This window comes from Camellia sinensis, chromosome 4, assembly GCF_055761805.1.
Source record: "Camellia sinensis isolate YWXY chromosome 4, ASM5576180v1, whole genome shotgun sequence".
Taxonomy (NCBI): domain Eukaryota; kingdom Viridiplantae; phylum Streptophyta; class Magnoliopsida; order Ericales; family Theaceae; genus Camellia; species Camellia sinensis.
Genome location: NC_138964.1, coordinates 162,828,737 through 162,842,280, shown reverse-complemented (window position 1 = coordinate 162,842,280; position 13,544 = coordinate 162,828,737). Strand labels below are relative to the sequence as shown.

The 13,544-nt window shown below is 42.5% G+C and overlaps 1 protein-coding gene across 1 annotated transcript; it reads right to left on the bottom strand.

The window, feature by feature from the left end:
- Positions 1-7,162: 7,162 nt before the first annotated feature.
- LOC114280412 (uncharacterized) lies at positions 7,163-9,603 on the bottom strand. Its single transcript, XM_082923797.1, has 4 exons — positions 9,069-9,603; positions 8,184-8,986; positions 7,273-8,102; positions 7,163-7,169 (listed from the first exon to the last, which is right to left on the bottom strand). Exons 1-4 carry the CDS (start codon positions 9,601-9,603, stop codon positions 7,163-7,165), a joined length of 2,175 nt encoding a protein of 724 aa, XP_082779923.1.
- Between the last annotated feature and the right edge of the window lie 3,941 nt (positions 9,604-13,544).

Here is a 13,544-nt window from a genome sequence, read left to right as displayed (position 1 = left end):
GATCGTCGGAGTGCCCCCGGGTGGAAGAACCACCGCCGGAGCTTTTCTTTTCTGTTACAGGTTGCTGGAGCCATCTATTCTGCCGGTGCTTAGCTGCTGATCACTAAACGGGCAGTGTGGTCAGAAAATCACCCACACAATTTGGCGCCGTCTGTGGGAACGAAGGAAGAATAGATGGCCAGTAACGGACAACAAGGAAACGCTGGGGACGATGCTCCTTCTGGAAGCAACAGACCGATTAACCTTGACACCGAAGGAGACAATCGCAATACAGAAGCCCGTGACCAGGGTCACAGGGAGAACGACGATATCCAGGAAGGTGACACAACAAAAAGATCAAACCAAGGAAAATACTACAATGAAGACAACCTCCAGGTATGGAGGGACAGGTGCCTACGCAGAGACGAGGAAGTAAAGGAATTAGCAAACAAGTTGGCGGACCTCCAGTCGGTCGTCAACTTCATGATGCAGAACAATGTTATGCAACCACCATACCCGCTGCACGATACGCCAATGCCAGCAACCAACACCCAGAAGGGTGGAGGAAAAACAATCCCCGAGGTCCCTCAACATACCAGGAGCGGAAGGCATTCTCACCGGCCTTCCAGGGAAGTCGGACGAGAAAGGCCGAGGCAAGAAGAGTCCCGAAGGACGCAACACATGAAGAATCCAGACCCCAAAGAACACCGACATGTTCAGGGGCAAGTACTCCACTTTGACACAACCCATGAAGAGAGACCCAAACGGACCCACCTCGAGGCCGAGAGCAGTATACCAAAAAGACTAAAATCAAAAGACAGCCGAGCTCCAGGGAGGAGCAAAGAAGACTTAAGGGACTACCTCAAGAGGAGGCAGCAAAATGCAGAGGCCGAGGTAAACTCCCCAGTAAAACCGAAGACAGCCTTCTCGGTAGAACTGGACAAATTCGAACCACCCAAGAGGTTCAGTATGCCGAGGTTCCAAATCTATGATGGTAAGTCAGATCCAAACTTTCATGTTGGGCTATACCTAAATTCAATGGCACTATATAGCGGGAACGAACCATTGCTCTGCAAGGTATTCCCCTCATCCTTTGGGGAAATTGCATCTGATTGGTTCCACAAGTTACCGAAAGGAAGTATAAAGACATGGGAAGGCCTGGCCGAGATGTTTGTGGCCAGGTTCGTGACCAACAAGCTGCAACCCCTGAGGGTTGATGCTTTGATGGCTCTAAGAATAACCAAGGAAGAAGGCCTTAGGGCCTATGCGAAGAGATACTACGAGGTGTTCAACCGAATACCTGAATGCAACCAGGAAGTAGCAGTCGTGTCTTTCAAGAACGGCCTGAAAGATGACTGCCCACTACGGAAGTCTTTGGCAAAAACACTGCCAAAGAGCATGGAAGAACTCATGGCACGAATTGAGAAATACGCCAGGGCCGAGGAAGATACGTCGGGAAACAAAGAAGTGAAGCAAGAAAAGGGAAACGACTCGCCAAAACGAGGCCGAATCAACAATGGACTCACCAGGCAAGAAATAGAATTAAGAAATAAACAGGCGGTAACCACGGTATTCCGGATCCCCATCCATAAAATCTTGGATCGGATTCGGAATCAACCATATTTCAGGGCTCCAGAAAGAGCACCAGGGGAATTCATGGGAAAAAACGTCGGCAGACGTTGTGCCTACCACAATGAAGGAGGGCATCCAACTCAAGGTTGCAGGGCCTTAAAAGCACACTTGGAGGACCTAGTAAGGCAAGGCCTTTTGAGGGACCTGGTCGATGAGGCCAGAACAAGGGAAGAACAGGCAAGGTTGCCCCAAGCACCAGCAGCACCCCCTCCCCCAGCACAGCGACCACAGGCAGGAGAACCAAGGGTGGTCAATGTGATCCACTCAAGGGTCAACGAAAACGAGGTCAGAGGAGAAACCCAGAGGGTAAGACATTTGCAGCATATCCACCAAGTTGGGGACAAGAGACATCGGCCAGAAGAATGCCAAGGGCCAACAATAGCCTTTACCGAAGCCGACCTAGAACTGGTCCAACATCCGCATAATGATGCCTTGGTAGTATCCCTCCAGGTTGGGGAATGCCAAGTAAAACGCATCCTAATAGACCAAGGCAGCTCCTGTGATATCATGTACGTCAGATGTTACAGAGAGCTAGGCCTTCACCCCGATGACCTAGAGCAATCCAGCGGCCCGATGGTCGGCTTTAATGGGACGCCAACATGGCCACTGGGCGCAACCAGCTTAGAGGTACAAGCCGGCACTAAGAAGATCAGGACAGAATTCCTGGTCATTGACACACCCTCACCATACAACATCATCCTTGGAAGACCGTGGTTGCATGCAATGGGGGCAGTTCCCTCGACGTTGCATCAACTACTCCGGTTCCCAACGGAGCATGGGATTGAAGAAGTCAGAGGGGATCAACTACAAGCCAAAAATTGCTCCATGGCAGCCATAAAGTCCACCTGTAGTATACAAGAGCCAAAGAAAGCAGAAGTTGAAGATGGAGACATGGAAGTCCTGGAAGACGTCGGGAAAGAACCGACCGAGAAAAGCGAAGAAGCACTAAAGAAAATCTTCGTCCAGGAGGGCGACGAAGAACGATTTTTTCTTCTCGGCTCCGGCCTAGCCAAAGAAGAAGAAAAAGAACTAGAAGATTTTTTAAGGGCAAACATAGAGGCATTTGCCTGGACACCCTATGAAATGCCTGGCATTGACCCCGAGGTCACTTGCCACAGTTTGAATGTCGACAGATCGGCAAAACCAGTGATTCAACGAGCCAGAAGGCCGACGTTATTACACGTCGAAGCAGTGGAGGAAGAGGTAGACAAACTCCTTGAAGCCAGGGCAATCCGAGAAGTCCAGTACCCAACGTGGCTGTCCAACACAGTAGTAGTAAAAAAGAAAAATGGCAAGTGGAGGGTTTGTGTGGATTTTACCAGCCTCAACAAAGCTTGCCCCAAGGACAGCTTCCCTCTGCCCAAAATCGACCAACTGGTAGACGCCACTTCGGGACACGAAAGAATGAGTTTTTTAGACGCATACAGAGGGTACCACCAGATTGCTATGTACCCTCCAGATGAGGAGAAGACCGCGTTCATCACCCCGAAAGGCCTGTACTGTTATAAGGTAATGCCTTTTGGGCTGAAAAACGCAGGAGCAACCTATCAGAGGTTAGTAACAAAGATGTTTAAACATCTGATCGGCAAAACAGTAGAAGTTTACATTGATGACATGGTCGTAAAGACCAAGGAGTCAAAAGGTCATCTTGCCGACCTAAAAGAGGTCTTTGACATACTCAAAAGATATCGGCTCCGACTCAACGCCGCAAAGTGTGCCTTCGGAGTTGGGTCAGGTAAATTCCTAGGCTATCTGGTAACAAGAAAGGGCATAGAGGCCAGCCCAGACCAAATCAAAGCCATCCTGGAGCTACAGAGCCCAACATCGGCAAAGCAAGTCCAAATGCTCACTGGAAGGGCCGCAGCCCTGAACCGATTCATCAGCAGAAGCTCGGACAAGTGCAGACCCTTCTTTAACCTGGTAAAAAAAGCCACAGACTTCCTGTGGACCGAAGAATGTGAAGCAGCCTTAGCCGATCTGAAAAAGTACCTGACCACAACCCCGGTCCTTTCTAACCCTGTTCCAGGAGAAGAATTATTTTTGTACTTAGCAGTCTCTGAACACGCAGTCAGTGCAGTGCTAATCCGCGAGGAAAAAGGGGAGCAGAAAGCTGTCTATTATGTAAGCAAGACTTTGGCTAACGCAGAAACAAGGTACCTACCACTGGAAAAATTAATGCTAGCCTTGGTAATGGCCTCAAAGAAACTAAGCCATTACTTCCAGGCACACAAGATTGTGGTTCTAACAGAGCACCCATTGAAGTCCTTATTACATCAATGAGACTTAACAGGAAGGATAGCAAAATGGGCAGTAACACTGGGACAGTTTGACCTAGAATTCAGGCCAAGAACAGCAATAAAGGGCCAAGTTTTGGCCGACTTCGTCGCAGAACTCACACCTGAAGCCATCGCACCTCAGGCTCCGTCGAGCCGAGATGAGCATCACCCCGACAAACAAAAAGAAACCCAGTCAAAGACAAAACAGCAAGAGAAAGAAAGGCTCAGACCATGCAGCATCTACATCGGCGACTCGTTCAGACTATATGTCGATGGAAGTTCAAACCGCCAGGGAGCAGGAGCAGGAGTACTGCTGATATCTCCAGATGGAGAGATTGTAGAACAATCCATCCGACTGGGGTTCAAAGCCTCCAATAACGAAGCAGAATATGAGGCATTAATTGCAGGACTAAAGCTAGCAGCAGCAGCAGAGGCAGACGAGGTAATTGTTTTTTGTGATTCACAATTAATTGTTAACCAGTCAACAGGAGAATTTGCAGCCAGAGACGAAAGAATGTCGGCATATGCAAAGGAAGTCATCCGACTGGCGGCCCTATTTCAGAACTGCAGATTACTCCAAGTCAGCCGAGATGACAACACCCACGCCGACGCATTAGCCAACCTGGCCAGTTCAATTCAAACTGGAAAAACAAGGACAATTATGATCGACTACATGTCGGCCCCGAGTATAGATAAACAGATCACCGAACAAGAAACAATGTGCGTAGGCCTTGGACCAAGCTGGATGGATGCAATCATTGCATTCCTAAAAGAGGGGAAGCTGCCAGAAGACCACAAAGAAGCACATAAAATTAGACTGAAATCGGCCAGATTCAGCCTAACAGCGGAAGGCCATCTTTACAGGAGGTCCTTCACTGGACCACTTTTAAGGTGCGTACACCCTTTGCAGGTTGAAGATTTTCTTTATGAGATTCATGAAGGAATTTGTGGAAGCCATGCCGGGGGCAGATCGTTAGCCCATAGGGCCATTACCCAGGGGTATTGGTGGCCCTACATGCAAAAGGATGCCGAAGCCTATGTAAAGAGATGTGAGCAATGTCAAAGGTTTGCACCTTTGATACATCAGCCAGCTGCCGACCTAAACCCAGTATCCAGCCCCTGGCCGTTTGCCCAATGGGGCATGGATCTGGTAGGACAACTTCCCCAGGCAACTGGGCAAAGAAAATATTTACTGGTAGCAACGGACTACTTCACAAAATGGATAGAGGCAGAACCTCTTGCCAAAATCCGAGATGTGGATGTCAAGAATTTTATTTGGCGAAACATAATCACCAGATTTGGGATTCCAAGAGCAATAGTTGCCGACAACGGAACACAGTTCGACAGCAAACTTATCAAAAACTTCTGTGCGAAATTCAAGATCAAAAACTATTTCTCAACTCCAAGTTTTCCTCAAAGTAATGGGCAAGCAGAGGCGTCCAACAAAGTAATCCTGGATGGGATAAAGAAGAGGCTCCAAGCAGCAAAGGGAAAGTGGGTGGACGAGCTGCCCAACGTACTTTGGGCATATCGGACCACGCCGAGAAGATCAACGGGAGAATCCCCTTTTGCCATGGCCTATGGCACAGAAGCAGTCATCCCATTGGAGATCGGCATCCCAGGGATCAGAACCCAGGGAGTAGAGAATGGCACCAATGACATACTCTTAGCCCGAGACCTGGATCTGCTGGAAGAACGAAGAGAGAAGGCTGCAATTCAGCTTGCAGTATACCAGCAACAGCTTGCCAGAGCTTACAACAAGAAGGTTAATCCAAGGGATTTTCAAGTTGGCGACTTAGTCCTAAGAAAAGTCGTCGGAAACAAGAAGGATCCCAGGGAAGGCAAGCTTGGCCCGAACTGGGAAGGACCCAACAGAGTTACTTCAGTATTGGGCAATGGAGCATATCGGCTTGAAGACAATGAGGGCAAAGCACTACCCAGACCTTGGAATACTTGTAACTTGAAATTCTTCTATCATTAGATAAACATCATTGTTTGGCCGATATTATCAATAAAGTCTTTTCAGAATTCTCTCAACACGTATGATTAATGGTTATTAAAGACATATCAAACTCAGGCAAACTAAACCGACATAATTCCTTGATCCACTTGTTGAAATTTGTAGCAATTTACAAGTTGGAATCAAGCTGATTCCTTATCTTCACTTGTTGAAATTTGTAGCAATTTACAAGTTGAAGTTAAGCCGATGTAATTCCTTGATCCACTTGTTGAAATTTGTAGCAATTTACAAGTTGGAATCAAGCTGATTCCTTATCTTCACTTGTTGAAATTTGTAGCAATTTACAAGTTGAAGTTAAGCCGATGTTATTCCTTGATCCACTTGTTAAAATTTGTAGCAATTTACAAGTTGGAATCAAGCTGATTCCTTATCTTCACTTGTTGAAATTTGTAGCAATTTACAAGTTGAAGTTAAGCCGATGTTATTCCTTGATCCACTTGTTGAAATTTGTAGCAATTTACAAGTTGGAATCAAGCTGATTCCTTATCTTCACTTGTTGAAATTTGTAGCAATTTACAAGTTGAAGTTAAGCCGATGTTATTCCTTGATCCACTTGTTGAAATTTGTAGCAATTTACAAGTTGGAATCAAGCTGATTCCTTATCCTCACTTGTTAAAATTTGTAGCAATTTACAAGTTGAAGTTAAGCCGATGTTATTCCTTGATCCACTTGTTGAAATTTGTAGCAATTTACAAGTTGGAATCAAGCTGATTCCCTACCTTCACTTGTTGAAATTTGTAGCAATTTACAAGTCGAAGATAGGCCGAGATTATTGCGTAAGTTCTCATAGCAATATCTGGGTTGTCTGAACCCTAGAGAAGATGCTTAACACTTGTTAAAAAGTTGTAGCCATTTACAAGGTTATGTTAAGCCGACGTATGATCACCCACTGAGGTATACAGAAAATTAACGGGTCGATGCAAAGGTCAAGTATATTATTTAAACACTTGTTGAAATTTGTAGCAATTTACAAGTAGGTTAGAACGAAATCATTGTTTAAATACTTATTGAAAACTTAAAAAAAGATGGCAAAAGTATACATTGAGTAGTATATGTTTAGTTCTTGACAGAATTTATACAAGGTTTGTAGGTCAGTATCCTGCCGAAGTAAAAGCCTTGCAGTTATACCCAGGGTATGTAACCCCGAGAAGATTGCACAAAGAAAGCATGCAAAAATTTCTAAGTATAGAACTATGCAGAAGCAAGCAACAGAACATCACAAGATCAAAAATATCCATTGCAAGAACAGTTGCAATTACATACTGAAAAAGGCACATCGGCCATAAGAAGGAATGTACATTGTTCAGGAATTAAAAGAAAGAACAAAGTCCAAAATCCAGAAAAGAAAGAAGGGAAAATCAAGACTCTTGAACATCAGCAGCAGCAGAAACTGGAACCTCGGATGATTCAGCTGGAATATCCTCGGCCACCTTCTCCGCTCGTATTTCGGCATCTATCTCTGCTAAAGTTGTGTCAAGACTTCTGTCAGTCAGAAGAAGATCAGATGATGGACACCCCTGAACAGGTTCCCTGGGCACTTCCTCAGCCTCATCACCCACTTCATCTTGAGTTAAGTCTAAAATTTGCTCAGCTGGAAAGGACTTGGCCTCAGTAGCGCCCTTGGGTTTTCTCACCAAGGCTTCACCTTCATCTTCGTCTTCACCCTCAGCTTCTACCTCGGTCTCTGATTCATCCTCAGCTTGACTTGGAGGAAGAAATGGTAAAAGATTAGCATCAACCTGGCGCAATGGCGAGTCAGCAGGGAGATCAAGCTTCTTTATCAGAGACATCCAACCAAGGGAAAATCCCCTGTTGCATGCCTGCCTGACTTGAAGTTTGTATTCTTCTGCAACGTCGGCCATGCCTTGAGCATAGGCCTTTTCATCGGCCTCCTTGACTTCGGCCTCCTTGGTGGCCAGAGCTTGTTGAAGTTCTTTTTGCGCTTGGACCTTCTGAGCCTCGGCCTCCCTTTTCTCGGCCTCAGCTACTTTTTTAACGGCCTCAGCAGCTTCGGCCTTCTCAAGAGCTAAGGTTTGGTTCTTCGTCGCAGCCTCGGCTTGATCCTCTAGTTTCTTCATTTTTACCTCAAGAGCCCTTAATTCTCTCTTCATTGAGGTCGCTTCCCTCTTCATATCAACCAATCTTTGACGATTCTCAAAGGATTGCATTGAAAATGAGTGGGCATGTTGGATAGCCTGAATGCAAACAGAAGTATCAGAAAAATTTCTCAGAAAGAAAAAGAAGGAAGAAACATAAATACAAATAGAAATACTTACTTGAGCAGAGTGTTGGAGCATCAGAGCGTAATTTTCATACTCACTGAACTTGGCATTTCGCTCCAAGTCATTCGGTAGAAGAAGAGCAGTGCTAAGGGCAACAGCAACGTTGATATCATCAGCACTTTCACTAGCCATGATAGGCCTGTCCTCCAGAGAAAGATCAGGGGCCCATGGGATGTCAGGCTTCTTTGAAGCCGAGGTCGTCGCAGACGATGACCTTGGCCTCTTTGTTTGTGTAGATCCTGAGGGTTGGCCCTCAGCAGACCTTTTGGTTGCAGTAGAGGTTGATTTTTTGCTTTCAGCTAGCTTCGAAATCGGCAGAGCATCCTCAGCCTCGGCGTCTGTAGCCTTGGCCTTAGGCTGAGCCTTTTTTACTCTCTTTTGTTTGGGAGGGAGCGTTGATTGCGCCGGTACGGCTTCGGCATCAGTTGGAATATCGGCGAGAAGGTCTTGGACGACAGGCCTCGGACGAACCATCTCGGCAGTCTTTACTAGCCTTCGTCGGCGTTTACGTTCAGGAATTGGTATTAAGAAGGGGGCCGAAGTTGATGGAAGATCGGCTGGGTCAGATGTGGACTCTTGATCTGTCCGAGATGTAGAAGCAGTTAAGGTTGTGGCTGTTGGTGGAGAGAGACTCTTCTTCCTTTTTCGAGGGACGTCGGGTAAAATGGATCTGTGTGTGGGGACAAAGTTTAATAATACTGGGGCTTTTCGTTTAAGGATTGGAAGACCAAGAAGTGTTCTCAGATCTGGTCCTGGGAAGAAGGATTGACGAAAATTTTTCGGTGGTTGATGAAGATCTGCAAAAAATCAGACGTCAGAAACAACAAAAGTATTTAAGTGTTGAGTGAAAACAACTAAGTATTGACTCAGGGCTCTTACTCTTGCCCTCTGTAAGTGTTCGAGGAAGAGGGTAAAGGTGGACATCTTCATCTGGGCCAAATTCCCAATTTCCAGAGGCAATAAGATAGTCATCTCCAGCCCCCTTGTTGGAGTCTGGAAGGTCGGCTATAATCTTGTACTGAGTGGATCTCGGCTTAAGGTAATATACAAAACCCCTATCCTTCAGATCAAGAGGGCACATGGTATAACAATATTGAAGGTCGGCGAGGGTGATTCTGAGGTTTTCTTGCCTAGCTAAGGCTATAATACCATTAATTATCCTATAGGAATTGATAGTAAGTTGCATGGGGTTTAGCCTATAGAAATAGAGAACTTGACGAAAAAGGGGATCGAGTGGAAGCCGAAGTCCACATTCGATAAAAGCAACTACTGGAAAAGGCATTGTATGGTCTGTAGGCACGATAGTGTCATTATCCCCAGCCAGCTTAAGATGAACGTCGGCTGGGATAGAGAATTCTTGCCTAAAGTATTCAAGACTTGTTGGGGTATTTACCCTGTGCCTCCACATACCCATTGTGTCGGCCTAAATTAAGAGGAATATGTTTCAGAAGACGGGCGTTTTTCAGGTTTCCCTAAAGATTAAGGGTTTTACAGACAAATCCCAAACCTACGAACTATTAAGATAAAGATCGAGGGCACAGATCTGGGGCAGATACAAAAAAGAGAAAACAAAAACGAGGTTTCAGATTCAAGAACAGAGGTATAATTTTCAGAAACAATAGAGGTACAGGAAAAAATCAAGAACAGCGGCGAAAAGAATGATGGAAAAGCATAAAGGTTCAAAATATAGCCACAAAATTCAAGATACAAATAGATCCCAGACCTCGAGTAAGATCAGCAATGGCAACAGACTGACAATAGCGCATAAAGAGAATAAAAAAAAATTAAAGGAAAGGGACTTACCAGGAGAAGTGAAGCCAAGGCAATACTCGTCGAACCCAGAAACCAGTTGCGACAGCAAAAAAGGCTTTGCAAGAAATACGGGACTAAGAACAGTTCCAGAGAAGAAATTGAAGCAATAGCAGATTTGAAGAGGAAGAACGAGCTTTCGGAAGAGAAAGAGTAAAGAAGATGAAAAGAAAAAGTGAAGAAAAGATAGAGGCAAAAGAAGTTTTGTCAAAAATTTGAAACGGCGGCAAAAAAAGGGCAATTATTGCGCCTAGGGTAACGCACGCGTCAGACGGCGCGGACGAACGAACAGACAGCTTCCAGGCGCGTCACTAACACGCTCAAACAAAGACGAAACACGTGGAAGGAACAGTTAGACATGAATGACAGCTCATGTGCATAGGGGAGTACGACCGAAGCCACGTTCTCCGAAGAGAACACGTCGGCTGAAAGAAGATAATCTTGGCAAAAGCAGTCTTCTTGAGCCATTATTCAGAAAGGAAGTGACAAAAAAATTCGGAATAGGTTCCATCACCTCAGAATTCCGAGGTAATAGAACCTAGGGGGCAGTTGTGGGGACATATTTTTTGAATACCAACACGTGGCATGGTGACGCCGACGTGTCAGCCGAGGTGCCACGTGCCCTGGTAGTTAAGCCGAGGTAATCTCGGAGAAACCGAGGTAATCTCGGAGAAGCCGAGGTCATCTCCGAAGATGTCGGAGTCCGAAGATAAGGGACAAGAGTCCTAAGGCAAAGAGGGGACTTAGTTAAGATAAGGATAAAGCTCTTAGGGAGTTTATCTATATCTCTTAAAGAGTCCAGAGTAAGCACTAAGATTGGAGTTCATAGAAGTCATACTTCTAGTTGGACTTGGATTGAGTACATTATAAAAGAAAGGCACCCCCGTGGGTCTAAGGTATGTAATTCATACTTTGAGTATTCAGTTTAATACTTGATTATCCTTGAGAATCATACTGACTTGATCGTCGGAGTGCCCCCGGGTGGAAGAACCACCGCCGGAGCTTTTCTTTTCTGTTACAGGTTGCTGGAGCCATCTATTCTGCCGGTGCTTAGCTGCTGATCACTAAACGGGCAGTGTGGTCAGAAAATCACCCACACAGTAACAATCAATATACTGAATTTTCTTTTAAGAAACGTGTAAAAAATAATCACGTGATAATTATGAGAACTACTCTCAATGTGGCAATTCTTTTAATGCATTTTATTATGTTGCAAATTAGTATAATTATAGGGATTATTTATTTTTTTTTAGATAAGGAAAGCAATATGGATTGAAATATGCATTTAACATCTTTTTATATCTTTTATGTATTATATATGTTTATAGAATGTAATATTTTCCATAAGTTAATAACCAATCATTAAATTATCATTATCAGTTTATTTATACACATGTATTTCATTTTTTATGCAAACAAAAGATGAGCTAAGCAATTGAAATAATTATAATCTCGTGATTTAAAAATTTAAAAGTCTTGGCTAACAACAATTAATAAATTTTGCCTCCGTTTAGGAAGGACTTTTGACTTTTTGACTTTTTTGATTTTTTTGTGAGAGAAGAGTGTAATGATTATGGGGTTGGATGGGATGTTTTGTCTGTTGTGACTCATGAGCCTATTCTGTCTTTTATGGCTCATTGAGCCAAAAAAACCCAATGAACTCTTGCCAAACCATCAATTAAGTTAACTACACATTTTATTATATTCAACTTTATAAAGGTAATTCAAAATGTAAAAAAAATAAATAATAAATAAATAAATCCTTATAAAGGTATTTGTGTATCTTACAAAATATTTAGAACTTTAATATATGGTATAATGTAAATTTGTAAATTTTATATCGTGAATAACATTCAAACTATAATCAATCCACATGTTTTAAGTCTGAATGTTTTTTTGTTAGTACATTTATTCAACTTTAACTAATAAATTTCTAATTATTTTTTTCATCCGATAGAATAAAAAATTCGATAGTGCAATTTAGTAACTTTAAACCCACCACAAAAAAAAAACAAACAAACAGACACAATACAAAGTGTGACAGTGGGTGAGACCCACTGCCACATCACTAGTGGTAGCTCTAATTAGAGGTCCCACTCATTTTCCTAAAAAATTATAACTTAAATACAAATAACTCAAAATAATTATAAATGTGAAAACGAGACTAAGACATAATTTTCAATTGCACTAAGGCACCGTTTGGGAAGAAGTTTTCCAGTTTTTTTAGCTATTTTAGCCACAAAAAATAAAATAGGCTATTTTAGTTACAACAAACAAAACATCACATCCAATCCATAATTATTACACTCTTCTCTCACAAAAAAATCAAAAAAGTCAAAAAGTCATTCTCAAACCAAGTTTTTTAGACCAGGCTAAAATAGTCAAAAAAGTCAAAAGGTCAAAAAGTCAACCCACTTCCCAAACAGAGGCTGATCACACTTTGACAAAAATATAATTATTTAAATTTATTTTTATTATAATAAAAAATGTAATTTTTATAATTTTTTTTATTCCCGAATTTTTAAATTTTCTAATAATTAAAATAAGGAAAATGAGTGAGAGCACTAATTAGTGCTATCACTAATGATGTGGCAGTGGGTCCCACCAGGAATGATTTGATGTTTTGGCCTTGGTGTTGTATTTTTTTTCTTTTTTTATTGAGTGTCATGTCATTAGTGGTCTTTTTAGAGCTCCAAAATTAGTGATCTCTATCATTGTTGTTAAAATAATAAACGACAATAACATAAAGTAATTTTAAATTTTTTCAAGGGGCAGAATAGACCATTTCGCATATGAACAGGGGACAGCCCAAAACCCATTGATGAAGATCTACTGTTAGATCTCTGTTTCCTACTTTATAGAGCTATGATAACTTCACCTGCCCCTTTCGTCTATAATATTACAAATTCATAAAACATTATGTACTATTTTAATTTTTACCACACACATTATCATTGACTAAAATTTGGGACAGTCTATTTGAGAATTTGGTTGTTTTAATTTTTATTATCTTAGGCCTCATTTGGGATGCTACCTTTTTAGTCAATTAGTCAAAAAGTTACTAAGTTAGTCAATTAGCCAATTAGTCATACCAAAAAGTCAACAATTACGGCTTCTCTCTACTTTTTGCACAGCTTTTCGTAATTAGTCAAAAAATCATCCCAAACATACAAGTTTTTTTTACCTATTTTTTTAGCCAATTAGTCAAAAAGTTATTAAATCAGCCTGTTCCCAAACGAGGCCTTAATATACTACAATATTTATGTTTGAAAAAATGATTGATTTATTTTGTAATTATATATGATATTTATGAAAAATGATAAAATTTTATCTTATTAATTATTTTAACTTATTTTTTTAATTTTAACCCAAAAAGCAAAAAAAAAAAAAAAAAAACTTTTGCCAAACAAGGCCCAAGTTCGAAGTTTGAGTTCATTACTGTTCGGATTTACCTGCTGTTTTCTGATCGGGTCTGATTTTTCATTAGCCCGTTTGGAAAACCAACCCAAGCCCACTTTCACCGTAGCAGTATCGCTGGCCGACGAT